The following is a 16027-nucleotide window of genomic DNA, read 5'->3' on the forward strand; positions in this document are numbered from 1 at the left end:
CAGTCTCTATTTAACCCTGTGATCCATCCCATCTATAATTGATTTATATTATTTTCTCAAACCAAACCAATTTAACCTAGATAATTCATACAACCCATCATTTCATCATCTCGTTCACATGTTAAATCCACTCGCTCACATTTTTCTCCTCCTATTTGTCTAGTTTATTTATTTTATTTTATCAATTTTGAAATACAATATAAATAAACTAAATAATGATCATCCATGCTAGATTGTTGTTCTGATCTTAGCCAATCCTATCGCCTAGTTCTTTGATCTCATTAGCAAGCAGTTTCATTTTCACTTCTGTTTTGTTATCCCTCCCAAGCTATCGTATCAACGTCTCCAAAGTTCAAGTTTCCTCTTCAGTATGGCCTTTAGTATCCGTTCCAAGGTGTCACAACATGCCTACTCTACTTGAATCATCTTGTTCACCCACTCTGGTCAGCACGTTTGCATGGCTTTGAGTTGCTTCATTATGATAATAGATGTACCGCGCGCACTGTATTAAGCCACTCCCTAATTGAGTTTCCCAAAGTCCTTTTTTGTCTCGTGACCTCGCGGCTCACCCGCCGGACCCCGACAAACATTTAAAGCGACGTTGGGGAGACGCAACCGCACCGTCCTCTTCTCCCATGTCTGCACCACTTGCGATGTTATGAAGTTGGAGAAGACAGAAGAGCGAGGTCATTGCCATTGTAACTCAACCCTCAATCCAATTTTGCAGAATGAAAAAAAAATAAATTAACTATTCCTTTTTTAACAATTGAAGAAGCATGAATTAAAGCCTAGATTTCCCTGCGGATTTTACCATAATTAACGGCTGTTCTTTTCACCACCAGCTAATGCTTTAATTGGACAACTGTGAGAGGTTAGTACATTGCCTTATATGGTTTACGAAATTTAGTGGGAATTTAAGGGACATGGGCGAAGCGAAGAGCGTTGGGCCGATGGAGAGCCCATTCAGTTGCCGTGATAATGGTCGATTGGACAGTTCGAATGCCACAATCTCTTCAGATTATGGCCGTGAAAAGTTTTTTTGGTTAAATTATCGTTTGAACAAGGTACGTTTTATTGCCTTCTTTAATGGTTGATTTCTTGCTGTAATATTCTCACGATTAATACTAACATATTTTTTTTATTTGGGATAATCATCCGCATGCAACGAGTCTATAAAAAGGAGGCGATTTTTTATTTACCTTCCCTCGTTTCGAACTCGAGGATTTATTTATCTATTAATTCCTCTCTGTTCGTCTTCGCCCTCTACACCAGTTCCGAGAATTTTTGAAGGAACACTAGGCTGGCTTTGCATGCGACACTGTAAGTTTTGCAATCGGAAGAGTTTTTGTTTCTTCGGTTGGTCAGGAAGTGGAGTTTGTGCAGTAGGTTTTGTTTGATTTGTGTTGGTTTTCCTCCGAGAAGGGGCTTTTTGATGCATTGTTGAGCCTGCTATCTCATGTACGTAGTCTTCCGCCACTCTCCCTACCGATGCTTGTTCTTGTTCGTTGTTGCTTTTGACTGGAGTTTGGTGACCTTTATTTGTGAAACCAAAAGGCATCGTCTATTGATTGCGTTGCTCTGTCTCCTTTACGCATTGATTCCACTGTCGTAGAAGGGTTCTTCGTTTCTTCGCCCTCCGTTTATATGGTTCAACAACTGTTCTCTTTTAGTTGCAGTTTTGTTTATTGCAAACTGCAAACTTTGGCTTTAAACTCTGTCTGTATTTTCTTCCGAAAAAGGAGAAAGGAAAGGTGTAGTTTTCACGGAAGCATTTCTTTTTCCTCCATCCCTCTTTGTTTTTTTCTACCTTTACATTTACTTTTACTCCTTATTTCTCTCTTTCTCCTTTGTTTTCTCTCCTTATCCATTCTGCTGGTTTCCAGAGACACTACATTGTTAATCTGTATTATTAAGTGGTAATTTATGTAATTCAACAGATGTTTTGGTATAAACTTTTCGCTAGAAAACTCTCCTGCTTCCCATTTGTGTTTATCTTGAGAATGATACTCAGGAACTTACTCATTCTCTATTGCACAGGATGGAGAAGTTGGAAGTCGCTGATTGTGTGTTCAGCAGAATTCAAAGGATCGAACCAGAAAATGCTATGAAGCTAATTGGTTATCTTCTTTTGAAGTACTCACAAAAGGATTTCTTGGAGTTTGCACTAGGGCCAGATGATCAGATCCTTTCTCTGATCAATGAAGCCAAAGCATACATTGTATCATCAAGAAAGGTGAACATGGCTTTTCCTATGCAATTCAACCAAGATCCGCAGTTTCACTGCATGCCTTATTCCCAATCTTTTTCAAGGACTAGCCCTTCACCTTCTGATCTTCGCATTGGAGTTCCCCGTTTTGCTCATTGGCTATCTCATCAAGAGATGCCACTTCCTCAGAATATAGAGATCTTACCTTCTTTAAATACTGATTTGATATGTAAACAAACTGCTCTTTTGGGCTTGAAGGACCAGCCAACTGATTTGAATCACTATGGTACTGACCAATCAAAAAATTATTGCTTGCCTGATGCTGTACTTGCTGGTGGTTTCTGTTCGAATAGCAATGAAAGGTTGCGCCAAGCATGGCTCGAATCATCGCCCAAAGCATGCCATTATTTTCACAAGGGATACTGTAAGAATGGCATCAACTGTCGCTTTTACCATGGTCAGATAACTCCTGAACAGTTTAAAGATGTGCATGATCCGGAATTGTATGAGTTTGGTAATGAGGATCATTTGATTCCACCAGGATCGTTTGGCAAATTGGAAATGGAGATCACAGAATTACTGAAATCAAAGCGAGGGGCTCCTATTTCTATAGCCTCCTTGCCAAACTTGTACCATGAAAAATATGGTAAAATGCTTCAAGCTGATGGATATCTTACAGAGAGCCAGCGTCATGGTAAGGGTGGCTTCAGTTTGACAAAGCTGCTTAATCAGTTGAATCATAATATTCAACTAATAGACAGGTACTTATTTGCTATGAAGGAGGTTTGGCATTAGATAGAGAGCTTCTATAATTGCTTGGTAAGAAAATTACTGACTATGTTTCATATGCAGGCCTCATGGTCAGCATTCAGTTATACTTACAGAAGATGCTCCCAAGTATACAGAGTGCAAGGCTGAGAGGGTGGATCGGTTTGGAGTACTTTTAAGTTCTCATCAGATATATCTTACTTTCCCTGCTGAAAGCATGTTTTCGGAGCAAGATGTCTTCAATTATTTCAAGTAATATACATATTCCAATTTCTTGTCTGACAACAAGTTTATTCACTATATATATAATATGCTCAGGAGTCATATTCCATGTTAACAGTCAGTATGGCCCTGTACATGATGTGAGAATTCCACGCCAAGAGAAGCGAATGTTCGGGTTTGTGAGTTTCCTCTACTCAGAGACTGTCAAAGTTATTTTGGCAATGGGACATCCACATTACATTTGTGGTTCTCGAGTTCTGGTTAAGCCATACAAGGAGAAATCAAAGCTTACAGACAAGTAAATTGATTTAACTTCTTATTGTCTCTGAGATTTTTAATTGCACCTTTTCTTTCTTTTGAACCGTTAAAAATGATCTATCATATTTTGTGGATCTCATGTTTTAATATATATTTCTTGCTTTGATGATTGTATAAACTATTAGTCACCAAAATAGTTGAGTATTTGCAGAAAGTACCCGGAAAAGGAGCCTCCTATATGTTTCCCTTCTCAATGTTTTGCAATGGACCACAACACGGATACAAGTTGGTGCAGTTTCAATTGTTTGCATACTGTGATCCCTCATTTAACATGGACATATGTTTTGACCTAATGATATTTTATTCTAGTGCTCAATACATTTGATGGTGGATATATCCAGAGACAGTTCTCTGAAGGTCATGAGCTTGCTATTGAACTTGATAGAAGACGGTTGTTTGAGCTGCAGCTAAACCGTAATCGCCTGACATCTCAACCATATTTCAGCAACAAAATCGATGAGCTTAAGTCTATAGAAGGTAAAGTTGAATTTGTCCTGCTATTCATATCATCCAAAACGGCCACTTATTTTACATGCATTCAGCTGCAGTTGATGTCAACAACCATTCCACTTATTCAATGAGTGGCCTCAGAAGTGACTGCATGGCTAATCAGGAAATGAACAATTGCAATGATAGAAAGAGGTCAGCAAATATGCAATCCATGCACTGCCTATTTTCAGACAACCTAAATTAATCTGAAATGTAATGTTATTGTTGTTTTCGATCCTAATTACTTACTGTTATCCTTTTGCAGTGATCACATACAACTTCCGGATAGTCCTTTCTATTCACCTGAGACTGGATGTAGCATTTCCACAGTCATATAGAATTCGATAAGAACTCTACCTAGAATTAGAGTGAGCATTCAATACTGATACAGGTGATTTGAAGTTATACTGATCTTCACAATCATTCAGAGGAACCCAATACAAAAGAAACCATCATCTGATGATACCTTCGTCTATAAGGCCATACATATCATAGAAAAGCTACATGAAAATAGGAACGATACCTTGCAATGTTTAGCACTGAACAAGTTAGTGACATTAGACAGATTGAGCTTGTGTTTTGTTATACAATGTTGATTTCCATACTAATAGAACAAAAGACATAAATATTTTACTATTTGCAAAGATGTTTATGCATTAGAGCTATAATTTTCTTTTCAAACTGGTCTAGCCATCCTACTTTGTTGTGTGGATGTTGGATACTTTTGCCGTCTAGTCATGTCCAATTCCTTTTGGCTTTAAGATTGTCAACCAAGCACCAGGCGAAAAGTCAATGGCAATTGCACAGGAAGCTTGGGAAAAGCCTGGGACCACTCACATGTGATCCTCTCGATTCTCATGGCTTCCTTCCTATGACATTATTGCACCGGGAGAATCTAGTTTGATTTGGTCCTGTTTATCCTGAAAACAGAAACCCTTAGATTGTGATCTGGGATAGATTTGATATTGACTTTGATCTTAGATGTCTTGTAGGGCCAGCCATTCCTCAAGCTTGCTCCTTGAGTTGTAAGCCCTGTCACGATTGCTAGCCCCATGGCGATCGTCTTGCTAGGTGCCATCACTCTAGCCACTGTGTTATATTAGCTATCTGGTCTATTGAGGTTTAAGCCTTGCCGCCATTGCTGGCCCATGGAGATCGTAGCTTCTTGGGGCCATCACTCCTTACTGGATCACATATAGCTAAAGTAAACAAGGATGGCCGTGCAGTAACGATTGCTAGATTAGGGTCGTTGTCTGCTTTAGGAGGTGGTGGATTGCATTGACAGCAGTGGAGGATTCCATTTCAACCAAAGTCCCTTTCGGCTTTTGATTCCTGTAGCTGCTTCATCTTCCAATTCCCTATCCATTTCGTTCACACTGACTTCATTGCTTGGAACAAGACCATAAAGACATGCGTAATTGCATTTATTAAAATAGTGCGTTTCAGCAGTTTTGATTTTGCTGTGCTTGTTTATAGAACGAATTGATTTGAGAGAACTGAGGGATCGAACAGATTTGACTACTTTTCAATTTGACTAATTCTGAAGACGATCTGATCCTGTCCGAATGCTGAATCAACGGACGTTGGACACGGGGCGTTCTCCGACTGCTGACGTGGATCTTTGACTGGTGGCACGATGCTCCGGCGGACCTGCACAGAAGTCAGGCTGGGAAGGGGTTCCCGGCGGCGACCCTCCGACGCTCAAGTCAGGTAAGCAGGTGGTGGAAAAAGTAACTCCAAAGGTCTTGAACGCGTACCTCCGGCGAAATATGAGGCTCTTTATATAGAGTGGTGAAAGTGCTCCTGCACATCCACCGAGGCGCCTACGTGTCTGCAGCCCATACCTCGGTATGTGTTTGTCAGAAAACTTACCTGACGCCATACTGCTACAGTCCAAGCATGTCTTCGATGGGACAATAGAACACCTAGCTGTCAGACTTAGAGTATGGCCTAGCCATAGGACTTGACAGCTGTCAGAAGATGTCCTTGCCCTTCCCTACCCCACAGGCCGGTACGTTCGTCCGGACGGGGAGTAACATCCGGACGGCCCTCATTTTATGCGCCAGCCGGACGGAATTCCCCTCTCGCCGGTCTGCCGTATGCATTGATCTGGTGGGGATATTTTCGGTAGGGTACTATGCAGGGCCTGTTAGCAGTATGTCACCTTCTCTTAGGGCTTCCGCTCGGCTCCCTGCTACTGTCCCATTGAGCGTCGGAACTACGACTTCAGTGGGGGCACCTATTGCCTTGGCTATTCATCGGTCAGTTTGCAGGGGCCGGTCGGGAGGCTGGCCCCTCCTTCTCCAGTCGGCCACTTGATCTTTTGACTCCAGCGTGGCATTGACCCCTCAGAATAGGGGTCCCCTGTTCTAACCGCTGGATCACGATGAATTCAAAATTTTCACCGGACAACAAATATAAACACAATAGTTATGTGTCTAAATTGACGATGACGAATAATAATTTCAGCATTATGTTTCTAAATCTTTTCTCTTGTGTTCTTTAATAAGATCATAATTGGGTGCCTGGATAGATGGTGACAAATTTGTTACAATAAAATAGAGAGCAAATTTTAATAGACATATGTTCTCGGAGAAAAATTATGATGGACTATAAATTAATCTATGATTTATCTCTCTGGAGATGAAGGTGAGAAATGCTTGAGTGAACGTAATCACCCAATTTATTGACAACCTCAAGTATTTTGTTTTTTTAGTTTTCTTTCGCGTCCCATTCTTGTGGGGTGCTCTTTGTAAAGAACTCAGCCACAGCTCTAAGAAAATCATCCGATGGGCTAGAAAAGGATTTTTTTAATTTTTTAATAGTGCTAAATTTTTTAAAATGTATTTATATTGCAAATTTTAAAGAAATATCCTCAGAATCTTAAGATGCTGCTGCGAGTCTCATGCACACTTGTGCATGTCTCTTTCCATTTGTTAGATTGCAAGGCAGTAAACTTATATCGTTTAGTATTTGGATCTAGCTACATTCATTTTCTTCCATATCATTGGAGTTTTATCATTCAATCATACATCGATAGAGCTCATCTTGCAATCGTTACGTATGTGTTTGTTTACCCTTCGGCACTAAATGAAAGGTTGAGGATCTGCCCATAAATGTTTAATTGTAAAGATATGCTCAATTAAATTATAAGATTTTTTTATTTTAATATTATTATTGTAATTTGAGCTAGAATATTTCAACATAAAGCAAATTTAATTAAATCTACTTTAAACAATTTTAATCAATTACTCTATATTACAGCAAATTTAATCATTAGTTATTTGTAAAAAAAACTAAAGGATATCCCAAATTAACAGAAACATCATATTAATAACTTTGTTTTCTGAAAAAAAAAAATAAATGAGCAACATTCACATGATTTCATTTCAAAAATATCTCTAAATTTAGTACTATTGTAAAAATTATCTAATAACTTCTACACAAATAGCTGCTATACATTATGAAGTTACATGTTAGTTTTTATGTTCTCGATCATAATTAAATTATGTTCATTTGAAATGTAATGAGTATCATTCATCATTTGATTTGTTCATTGAAATATTATTTTAATCAAGTTATCATTCACAATATCAAAATGATATAAAGTATGTTAGTATAGTTTGTACTAACAGTCTAACTCAGGTTTTGATTAATGGCAAGTAAGTTAAGTTATGTGTTGGTATGATCTAACCACCTTACTAAGTGTGTAGGAAATTAATCAGATAGGTCAATGGGACGACTGGATATCTGGCACGAAGTCCAGATAGATCAACGGGTCGACCGGATATCTGGCACGAAGTCTAGATAAGTTAACGAGCCGACTAGATATCTGGCAAGAAGTCCAACTAGGTCAATGGCCCGACCGGATAGCTGGCACAAAGTCCAACTAGGTCAACGGGTCGACCGAATAGCTGGTGCAAAGTCTAGCTAGGTCAACGGGCCGACCAGATAGTTGGTGCGAAGTCCAGATAAGTCGATGGACTGACCGGATATCTGGCAAGAAGTCCAGTTGGGTCTGCGGACCGAACAACTAGTAAAATGGTAAGTCACTGGAGGAGAGTGACTAAATGAGAACGTGTCCTGATTTAGGGGACAGTAGACGTCAGTCCAGTTTAGGTCCATTCAGATCGCTAATATGAGACCTTAACTAGTTTCTGGTCCTGGGAGAATAGAAACTAATTACTATCACTTATTATTGTGCTAACTTTGTTTTACAAGGTAGATGTTTAGTTACTAGACTAACACATTTTGCAAGATAAAAATGAGTAAAAGCCTTCGAATGAACAATGTCCGAAGGTGCCTTGAAGCAATGAAAGCGCCTTTGTACTGTTCATTGAAGGCGTCTTCCATAAGGTGCTTCCAAGGGATAAAGTTTGGCGTTCGGAGCAGATAACGCACAGAATTTGCAGGATAAAATTTATCTCATTAGAGGCACCTTCAACACCTATGGAAGGCACCTTCCATGCTCTTTATAAGCCTGCTCGCCCAAAGCTTCATCAACAACTACTATACGAGCTGCTACGCATTCTTTTAAGGTTCTGACTGCTCCGGTCTTTTGCTACAACTCGGTTGCGAAGCTGCTACGTTTGATGATTGTTTCGAGGACTTCTGATCGTGACCGGCAAACCGACATCGATGCACGAACAAGCACTTCGATCCTAAGTGCCGATAACATTTTTTTTGTACTTAAATTCTGCAAACGGGAAGTATAGTCTGTTGCACTTCTCCGATCTTATTTGTACTCAATTCCCTCTTTCGAAGGTACCGGAAGAGATTTTTAGTGAATTACTCATCGATAGATCCGTAAGACCTAGGTCTTGGAGTAGAAGTCGCCAAAGGCTCTGAACCAAGTAAAACTACTGGTGTTTTCTAGTGTCATTCTTTTTTAGTTTTTCGCTGCGCATACTCATGTTTTTTCAAACGATAAAATAAGTTTTTAAAAATCACATGATCCCCCCTTCTCACGTGCATATCTATCCAACAAAAGGTAGTAGTTAGCTTTTACATGTTGTAGAAGCTAGCAATTATTTTCTGCAAGTTATAGAAATTATATGCTGGTTTCTACATTGTCGATTGTAATCAGATAATATTTATTGAAATATAATAAATGTCATGGAGTTTCAATTATTTATTTTACTAGTTGAAATAATATTTTAACTCAATTATCACTTAAATAAGTAAAATCAAAATAATATAAGCTAACTTTTATAGAAGTTAACAACTAGCTTCTATAATTGTAGAAACTAGTTGTTAGCTTCTACACGGCTAAATGATCATATTATGCATTATAGAAGGTAGTTGTTATTTTCTATTTGTTAGGTTCTATAATTATAGAAGCCATAAATTTTTATTTGACAAAATGTAAATGATGAGCGCATTTGATTTTTTACATTATAATTTTAGTAGGGGTGTAATTGAATCGAGGTCAACACGAAAGAGGTAAATCATGGGTGGTTACTAGTCATTAGTGCAAATGACCAAGACATGAGGAGGTTATGCTCGGTCACGCTGAGTTTCGATCCCCAGACCTCATGTGACAACACCCCATGTCTTAATCATCGCACCGTCCTGAGAGGACTACTAAGAATATATTCATGAACAAATGAATCGGATGCTGCGATTTATCTCCCTCGTGATGATCTTAGGTTGGATACGATGGGACGTTGGGACGAGCATTTCACCTTTTTATCCCAATGAACGAATGAATCGAGTATTATGATTTATTTATCTAATATTTAGTCGTAACTCGTGTACACTACTAAACCGAAGCCAGGGGACGGAAAGTAAGGTGGAGTGTCGTCTCAGGTCTCTACCTCTGACCTCTCCTCTCTTTCTTCTCCGTCCATCGAAGAAATTCAGCCCTGACATCCTGCGAATCGAAGTCGTTTGGTGCGATCCTAATTGTTAGAGACGGTAAATCATTTTGACTACTTTGTTTCCAAATTTGGGATTCGAAGTCGTTTGACCTCGACGAGTGTGTTTGATTCGGAATTGCAAGGTTTCTTCGCACGAAAGAGGGAGATGAGCAAGGGGCGGGCTCCCGAACCCCTGGATTTTTTCATCTGGACGGTCGAGGTATCTTTTGCCTCGATTTGTTTCCTTGAATGTGAAATGTTTGACTTAGTCAATTAAATGTTGTTTTTTCTTTTTCCCCTCGTGATATGGAGGATTATGAACCATGAATCTTAACTCGTTAGTATCTGTTTGAGTTATACACTTTCTTGCTAAATCATGTTGACTCTGGTCAACTCGAAGTTTGAAGCACGGAATGCATCCAGCTCTGATTATAGACATTTAGCTTTTCTTTGCTTTACAAGTTCTTCTTCCAGCAGAAAAAGTACTCTCAGATGGAGTTTAAATTTACCCATGCCTAGATTGAGTTCAGCACCCCAGTTTGAATTGCCTAGTGAGAATTAAAATAGTTCATATAGACTTATTTTACTCTGCCTATTATGCGGCTATGTGGATTGAGAAGGAAGTTGTATAGTTATGCTGCAGGCATCTTCATGCACCTCTTACACCAAAAAATTGAACAAGTGGGGTGGGGTGGCCTCCGTCGCTGGGAGGCGGTACTGTTTGACTTAAAAAAATACAAAAAGGTGAAATAAATATTACAGAATCATATGCAATGGCCTGGATTTGGAATTTCTACATGGTAACTTCTATCCACTCGCTATCTAAACTTTAAACACATTAACTGTCCAAGTCAAGGAGGCCGTGGGCTCTTGTTTTCCTCTGTTGATGTTTGGTCTCTCACTGCAAATTAACCATGGCAAAATGATGGGTGTAAAATGATTTGCAATGATTATTAGCAACATTTGTCATGGAAAATTTTTTGCTAATCATGCACCAGTGATCTGCCTGAATCTATTTGCAAGAACTAGCATGAAAAAATATATTAGACAAAGTGAAAATGTTGTCTTTTGCATATAATTGCGATTGCATTTTCCCTTGAGAGCTTAGTTGCCTACATTTGGACTAGCTATTCAACTGGTACTTTTCTTGCCCTTGCCACAAGAAGCTCCAATTGGCTAGGTTGTGACTGATATAAAACTGACAGAGACTTAATTAGCAATACAGGATGGATACAATCATCTATTTGAAGACTTTGGTTTTGTTCAGTAAACCTGAACTGACTGTGCCAGCCTAATTAAAACACTGACACACACACACACAATTTCCTCTTGGTGACTGATACCCTGTAATATACATCTGTCTCACCTCATTAAGGCATATTGAAGAATTAAACACATTTAAAAAGCTGATACCGTGCTATTTTTTTTGTCTTTTAAGTTATTATGCACCAAGATTTGCTTTCATTTAATTATCTTATTTTTCTGCTGCTTAATTCTCCCTTCAAATTAACATCCTGGATTTGCATTATCGTGAAAGTGCCTTTAAACCCTGTGTAAAATCATGCAATTTTGTATCTTTAGCATTCACACACGCCATTTGCTGAACATTTATAATAACCACAAAGACAGTTAGTAAGAAATAATTTACAAAGAGATAGTGAACTGTTATTTAAATATATTTTATTTCATGATCTCAGGATGTCTGTTTATGGCTTGAAGAGATAAATCTTGGGAGTTACCGCCAGGCTTTTGAGGAAAATGGTGTCAATGGTGAATATCTAGAAAGTCTTTCAATGTTCACCACTGAACAAATATTGCACTTCATAAGGCGGTGCCACATGAAATGGGGCGACTTCATTACCCTTTGCAAGGAATTAAGACGCATAAAAGGTTTCTATTATTCTCTCTTATTTCTTGGAGCATAATTGATTGTTTGATTGTTGTGAAGTTGATTTGGCTGAAACATATTTGGTGAGTTCTAACTAACAAATTTCTTACTTTAATTATCTTGGTCTAAATTTTCAATTATCAAATTACTTTCTGTGTCTGATAGAAATAAAACTCTTGCTTAAATGGTTTGCAAAACTAATTCAACTTATTTTGTATGCCTATTGGCTTTCAGTTGGGTTAAAACTGATAAATCTATTCACTTTTTCTAACCAAACATTTGTGATGGAAAGTATGAATTAGTATTAGTTTTCCCTTGAAAAATATGTAAAGCAAGAGAAGACATTAGAAAAGCATTAAGTTTTGCTTGTCTTGATAAGTTGTTTAATTTTAAAGTGATATTTTATCTTAGAAAAATGATTGTTTTTTATCTTCAAAAGGGATCATTTTCAATGTGGTCTCTAACTTTGTAAAAGTTTGCACCAAAGTGTCTTGTACTGCAACCTTTTACCAAAACAAACAAGCAGAGAACTCTATTATTAATTAACTTTCTATGGTGTCGGAAAATCTATCAATATTGTAAATTTGTGTTCAAGTTTTTAGCAGTAGTGTAAGATATGTTAACAAACTCAAAATGATTGTATTCGTAATTATACGAGCTAGCTATAGTATGTGTTTTTCATGATTGATGAATACAGATGCATTTATTTTATTTTTTTGAAAATGATTAGAGTGAACATGGAATTCACTTGAGATTCCATTGAAGTACCAGTGAGACTTTCAAAATTCAGTTACAGTAGCCCAAAAAGAGATCAGTTCACTGAGTTGTGGTTCACAAAAATATAGACCATTCTTCTAACTGCACTAGTAAATAGAAAGTAGTTAAAACAGATACAAAGTAAAGTTTTGAGAAAAAATATATGTATACCCTCCTCTAGAAGTCCTCCAACAGAACCAACCGTCAGGAATACTACTCCCTTACAGTTATCTGTCAAAAAATTTTAGGAGACTCTTCTGACAAGTTCAGTAGCTCCAAAGTCTGATGAGTTCAGCCCAGCGCCTCAGCAAGTCCTCTTCACTCTGGGTTGAACAGTTCTTAAAGATCACCTCCTATCTTGCCAGCCATACAGTGTGAATCCGTTCTTTTAGAGTGTTCCTGACCCTAGCCACCCTCCTGTTATCCAGTGTGAACCAAGGCCGCCAAATTTGGACTGAGAATTGGTTAGTTCTCCACCTCAGCCTCATCAAAATGATAGGCTAACCCAAGTTTGTTGTTGTTCAGCAGCTAAATAAATGTCTAGCTGTTTGAACCTCTTGATAAGAACACAATGGTGGTTCTCGAGCATAACCCTCTTCTTAGCCAATTTGGCATTTGTATCAACCCTCTAATGCAGTATCAGCTACGTTATTACCTAATTTTTTAATGGAGCAAAGAGTTGCCACACCAGGCTGTGATAGTAGCTTGAGATCTCTGTGTTAACAAGAATAGAATAGGCAGATGCTACTGAAAACACACAGTCAGAGTTCCAACGCCAAGATACTAAATCCTAGTAAAACCTGGTTAGTTGTCTCAGCCTGACAGCCTCCTTGATAGCTCCAGCAGATCCTCTTCTACTGCTGGCTTAGAAAATGTCAACTGCTTATCCCCACGGGATGCCCAGTTGGCTAGAGGGTGGCAAATTTATTATAATGGGGCAGAGATCAATTTCCGACGGGCACATGCCCTCTGGAAAAAACTCATCCCGTCCCCTAGCTACTTAACGGTCGGCTATAAACTTATCCCGTGATTTATCTCCTTTCACATAACCTAGGGATTGTGAGGGGGGATGAGCGTAATCATCTTTTGCTACAATTAAAAATATCAACTGCCATATTGGATGCGTAGCAAGGCATGGATAAATGTTTTTATATTTAACAACCCAAGTCCTCCTTGCCTTTCTGGTCTACAGATGATGTTCCAAGATATCAAGTGTCTAACTCTTGAGCTTTCTATGTGCTATGTTCTCAAAAGAAGTTTCTTATGAACTTTTCTAGCTGTTCCAAAACCCAAGTTGGAAGTACATACACTGACACCAGGTGGAAAGACATTAATGTTCTACTACCGAGTGAAAAAGAAGCTTTCGGTGAAGGTGTCAATCTTTTATCGACCCTTTGCTAGCTGCCCGGTGCACAAAGTTCCAACCAATACGAGATCTTGGGGAAAGGTATATTGTACACAACCTTACTTTAAAGCAAGAGGCTGTTTCCAAGACTTGAACCTATGACCTCTAGGTCACACGATAACAATCTTACTGTTGCGCCAAAACTCTCCTTTTTCAACACTTGCTACTAGTAAATCCTAATATTATCTTTTCAGTCTTTTGTGCCAAGCTGAAAGCCCCATATACTTAAATGGCAGGTCTACTTGTTGGCAACCAAACAGGTATGCAAGTTGTTCTCCTCCACCCCTGATCCCCCAAGATAAGATAGAGAAGACTTGTTACGGTTAATGTTTAACCTACTTCAGTGAGTAGACACTGCTAGCTAGAGTCTTAACCATCTAACATACCTCGCTTGAGTTTTAGAATAATAATAAAGTGTCATCTGCGAACTGTAATATTTGAAAATCGACATCTGACTAACCTGACATTACATTTGGCTTTTTGTTTGCAACCTGTGTCTGTTACCAGGGTGAATAGATATGTATAATCCAAGTGATCCAGCTTCGTGGTTGTTGGCCAAAACTACACCTTTGGCAGAAGAAAAAATATGCATAATCCAAGTGATCCTGTATGCCATGTGTAGTTTAAACAAAAATATAATTAATGAATAAAATTCACTTTTCTTTGAAAAAATATCTATCCATATGCCTAAGATTTCACCATTTTAGCTTTTGGCCCACTTAAATAATTGTCTAGTTGTGTTCCTACCAAACTTGTTTAATTCTATGTAACTGCTTATCTCATGCAGTGGCTTGCCTGAAAGGGGAACAACAAGTCCGCAAGCCATGGTGGGCACGATCATGTCTATCAGTGGTGTTTGTTAGCGTGGCTCAGCGGAATAGACAGTCCCGTGTTGTATCCTTGAAGTTGGAAATATAAGTCTTAAGATGGCGTTCTGCTCATTACATAAGTCGTAAGATGGAGTACTGCTCATCTTCTCTTTGTTTTGCTTCCCTCCTCGCACCTGGAAAATGGGTACCTGTGAATTTTAGTTATAAAGTTGTGCATGCTTATCTTCGTGAGTTGTGACCTTGTTTCATATAAGTCTGTGATATGCACATTTTGTCCTGTGTATTGGTGAAATAATCTTCGCACGAGATAAAACTGAACTCGTCTTGATTAAATATAGTTGAATATCTATTTTTGATATGCTGGTATCATTGACTAGATCCACAAGTATAAAGTACAACTTTTGCACGATTTTGGCAGCTTAGAATTCTTAGTACCATTAGTGGTGTTACGATCAGTTTTTAATGAAATGGACCATATTTGATGTTATCTATCGGTAACTCTCCAAGTTGACTTGATGTATTTATTTTCTGATTTTATCCTTGGGTACATTTATACAATCATGCTGCATATGAAAAGAATTGTTCTATAGCAAATTATGGATTGGAATGTGCATCTTCTTGTACAGTAGCTTAATTGGTCAATGACGTGGCACCTTTAGCTTTTGATATTCTGAATCTTTGGTCAGTCTAGAAATACACTAACTCTGTAGTCTAATAAGGTTTGTTGAAAAAATATGATTTAGTACTCATTGTATGTGTCAAACATAATCATATTAAATTTTCAACCAAGTTTTGGTTGATTTGATGATTTTCGAGCACATATGATCTGATTCAAGCAAAATGAAACAACTTTGAGCATCAAGAAAGTCTATGGGCTTCCGTATTGACCTTAGGACGGGTTGATGGGAGTGCTGAGATGAGTATATTCGTCTTTTGTCACAAAGAAAGTCTATGGGCCAACTTTTTCCTGAGATCATAGAGATGGAGGATAGTAGTTAGGCCTTCCTACTCGGATAATGATCTGGTTGACTTTAGTAATATTAAATCCAACTTGATTCATTCACCATCGAAGCCCAATGGACGACCTTTTTTTTTTATCTCAAACACAAGTGTAATCATGGTAAATCAATAGATAGTGTTACGGCGATTTTCTTCGGCCTCCACATGTCTCGTAAATCAATAGTCATGTCGAGTTGTCAGTCAAAATCAAGATAAGTCGTCTAAAAAATAACAAGATGTAGCCCAAAGGAAACTCATGTTTGATCAGCTTGGCTCTAATCGCAAACA

General features: G+C 38.4%; 2 protein-coding genes across 4 annotated transcripts; both read left to right on the forward strand.

The window, feature by feature from the left end:
• Positions 1 to 911: 911 nt before the first annotated feature.
• Positions 912 to 4647, forward strand: LOC122032042 (zinc finger CCCH domain-containing protein 18-like). Of its 3 annotated transcripts, none has more exons than XM_042591295.1 (8): positions 912 to 1064; positions 2038 to 2967; positions 3059 to 3226; positions 3315 to 3494; positions 3666 to 3739; positions 3824 to 3991; positions 4057 to 4156; positions 4269 to 4647. In XM_042591295.1, the coding sequence occupies exons 2-8, from the start codon at positions 2039 to 2041 to the stop codon at positions 4339 to 4341; spliced, it is 1692 nt and encodes a 563-aa protein (XP_042447229.1). In that variant the 5' UTR covers positions 912 to 1064; position 2038; the 3' UTR covers positions 4342 to 4647. The 3 variants fall into 3 exon arrangements, with proteins under 3 accessions (XP_042447229.1, XP_042447228.1, XP_042447230.1); XM_042591294.1 differs by lacking the exon at positions 912 to 1064 and adding an exon at positions 1075 to 1320; XM_042591296.1 differs by lacking the exon at positions 912 to 1064 and adding an exon at positions 1076 to 1320 and having other exon boundaries at positions 4063 to 4156.
• A 5103-nt stretch (positions 4648 to 9750) lies between these two features.
• Positions 9751 to 15096, forward strand: LOC122032044. Its single transcript, XM_042591297.1, has 4 exons — positions 9751 to 9919; positions 10005 to 10081; positions 11559 to 11751; positions 14698 to 15096. Exons 2-4 carry the CDS (start codon positions 10028 to 10030, stop codon positions 14826 to 14828), a joined length of 378 nt encoding a protein of 125 aa, XP_042447231.1. The 5' UTR covers positions 9751 to 9919; positions 10005 to 10027; the 3' UTR covers positions 14829 to 15096.
• The last annotated feature ends 931 nt before the right edge of the window (positions 15097 to 16027 follow it).

This window comes from Zingiber officinale, chromosome 11A (assembly GCF_018446385.1).
Source record: "Zingiber officinale cultivar Zhangliang chromosome 11A, Zo_v1.1, whole genome shotgun sequence".
Classification (NCBI taxonomy): domain Eukaryota; kingdom Viridiplantae; phylum Streptophyta; class Magnoliopsida; order Zingiberales; family Zingiberaceae; genus Zingiber; species Zingiber officinale.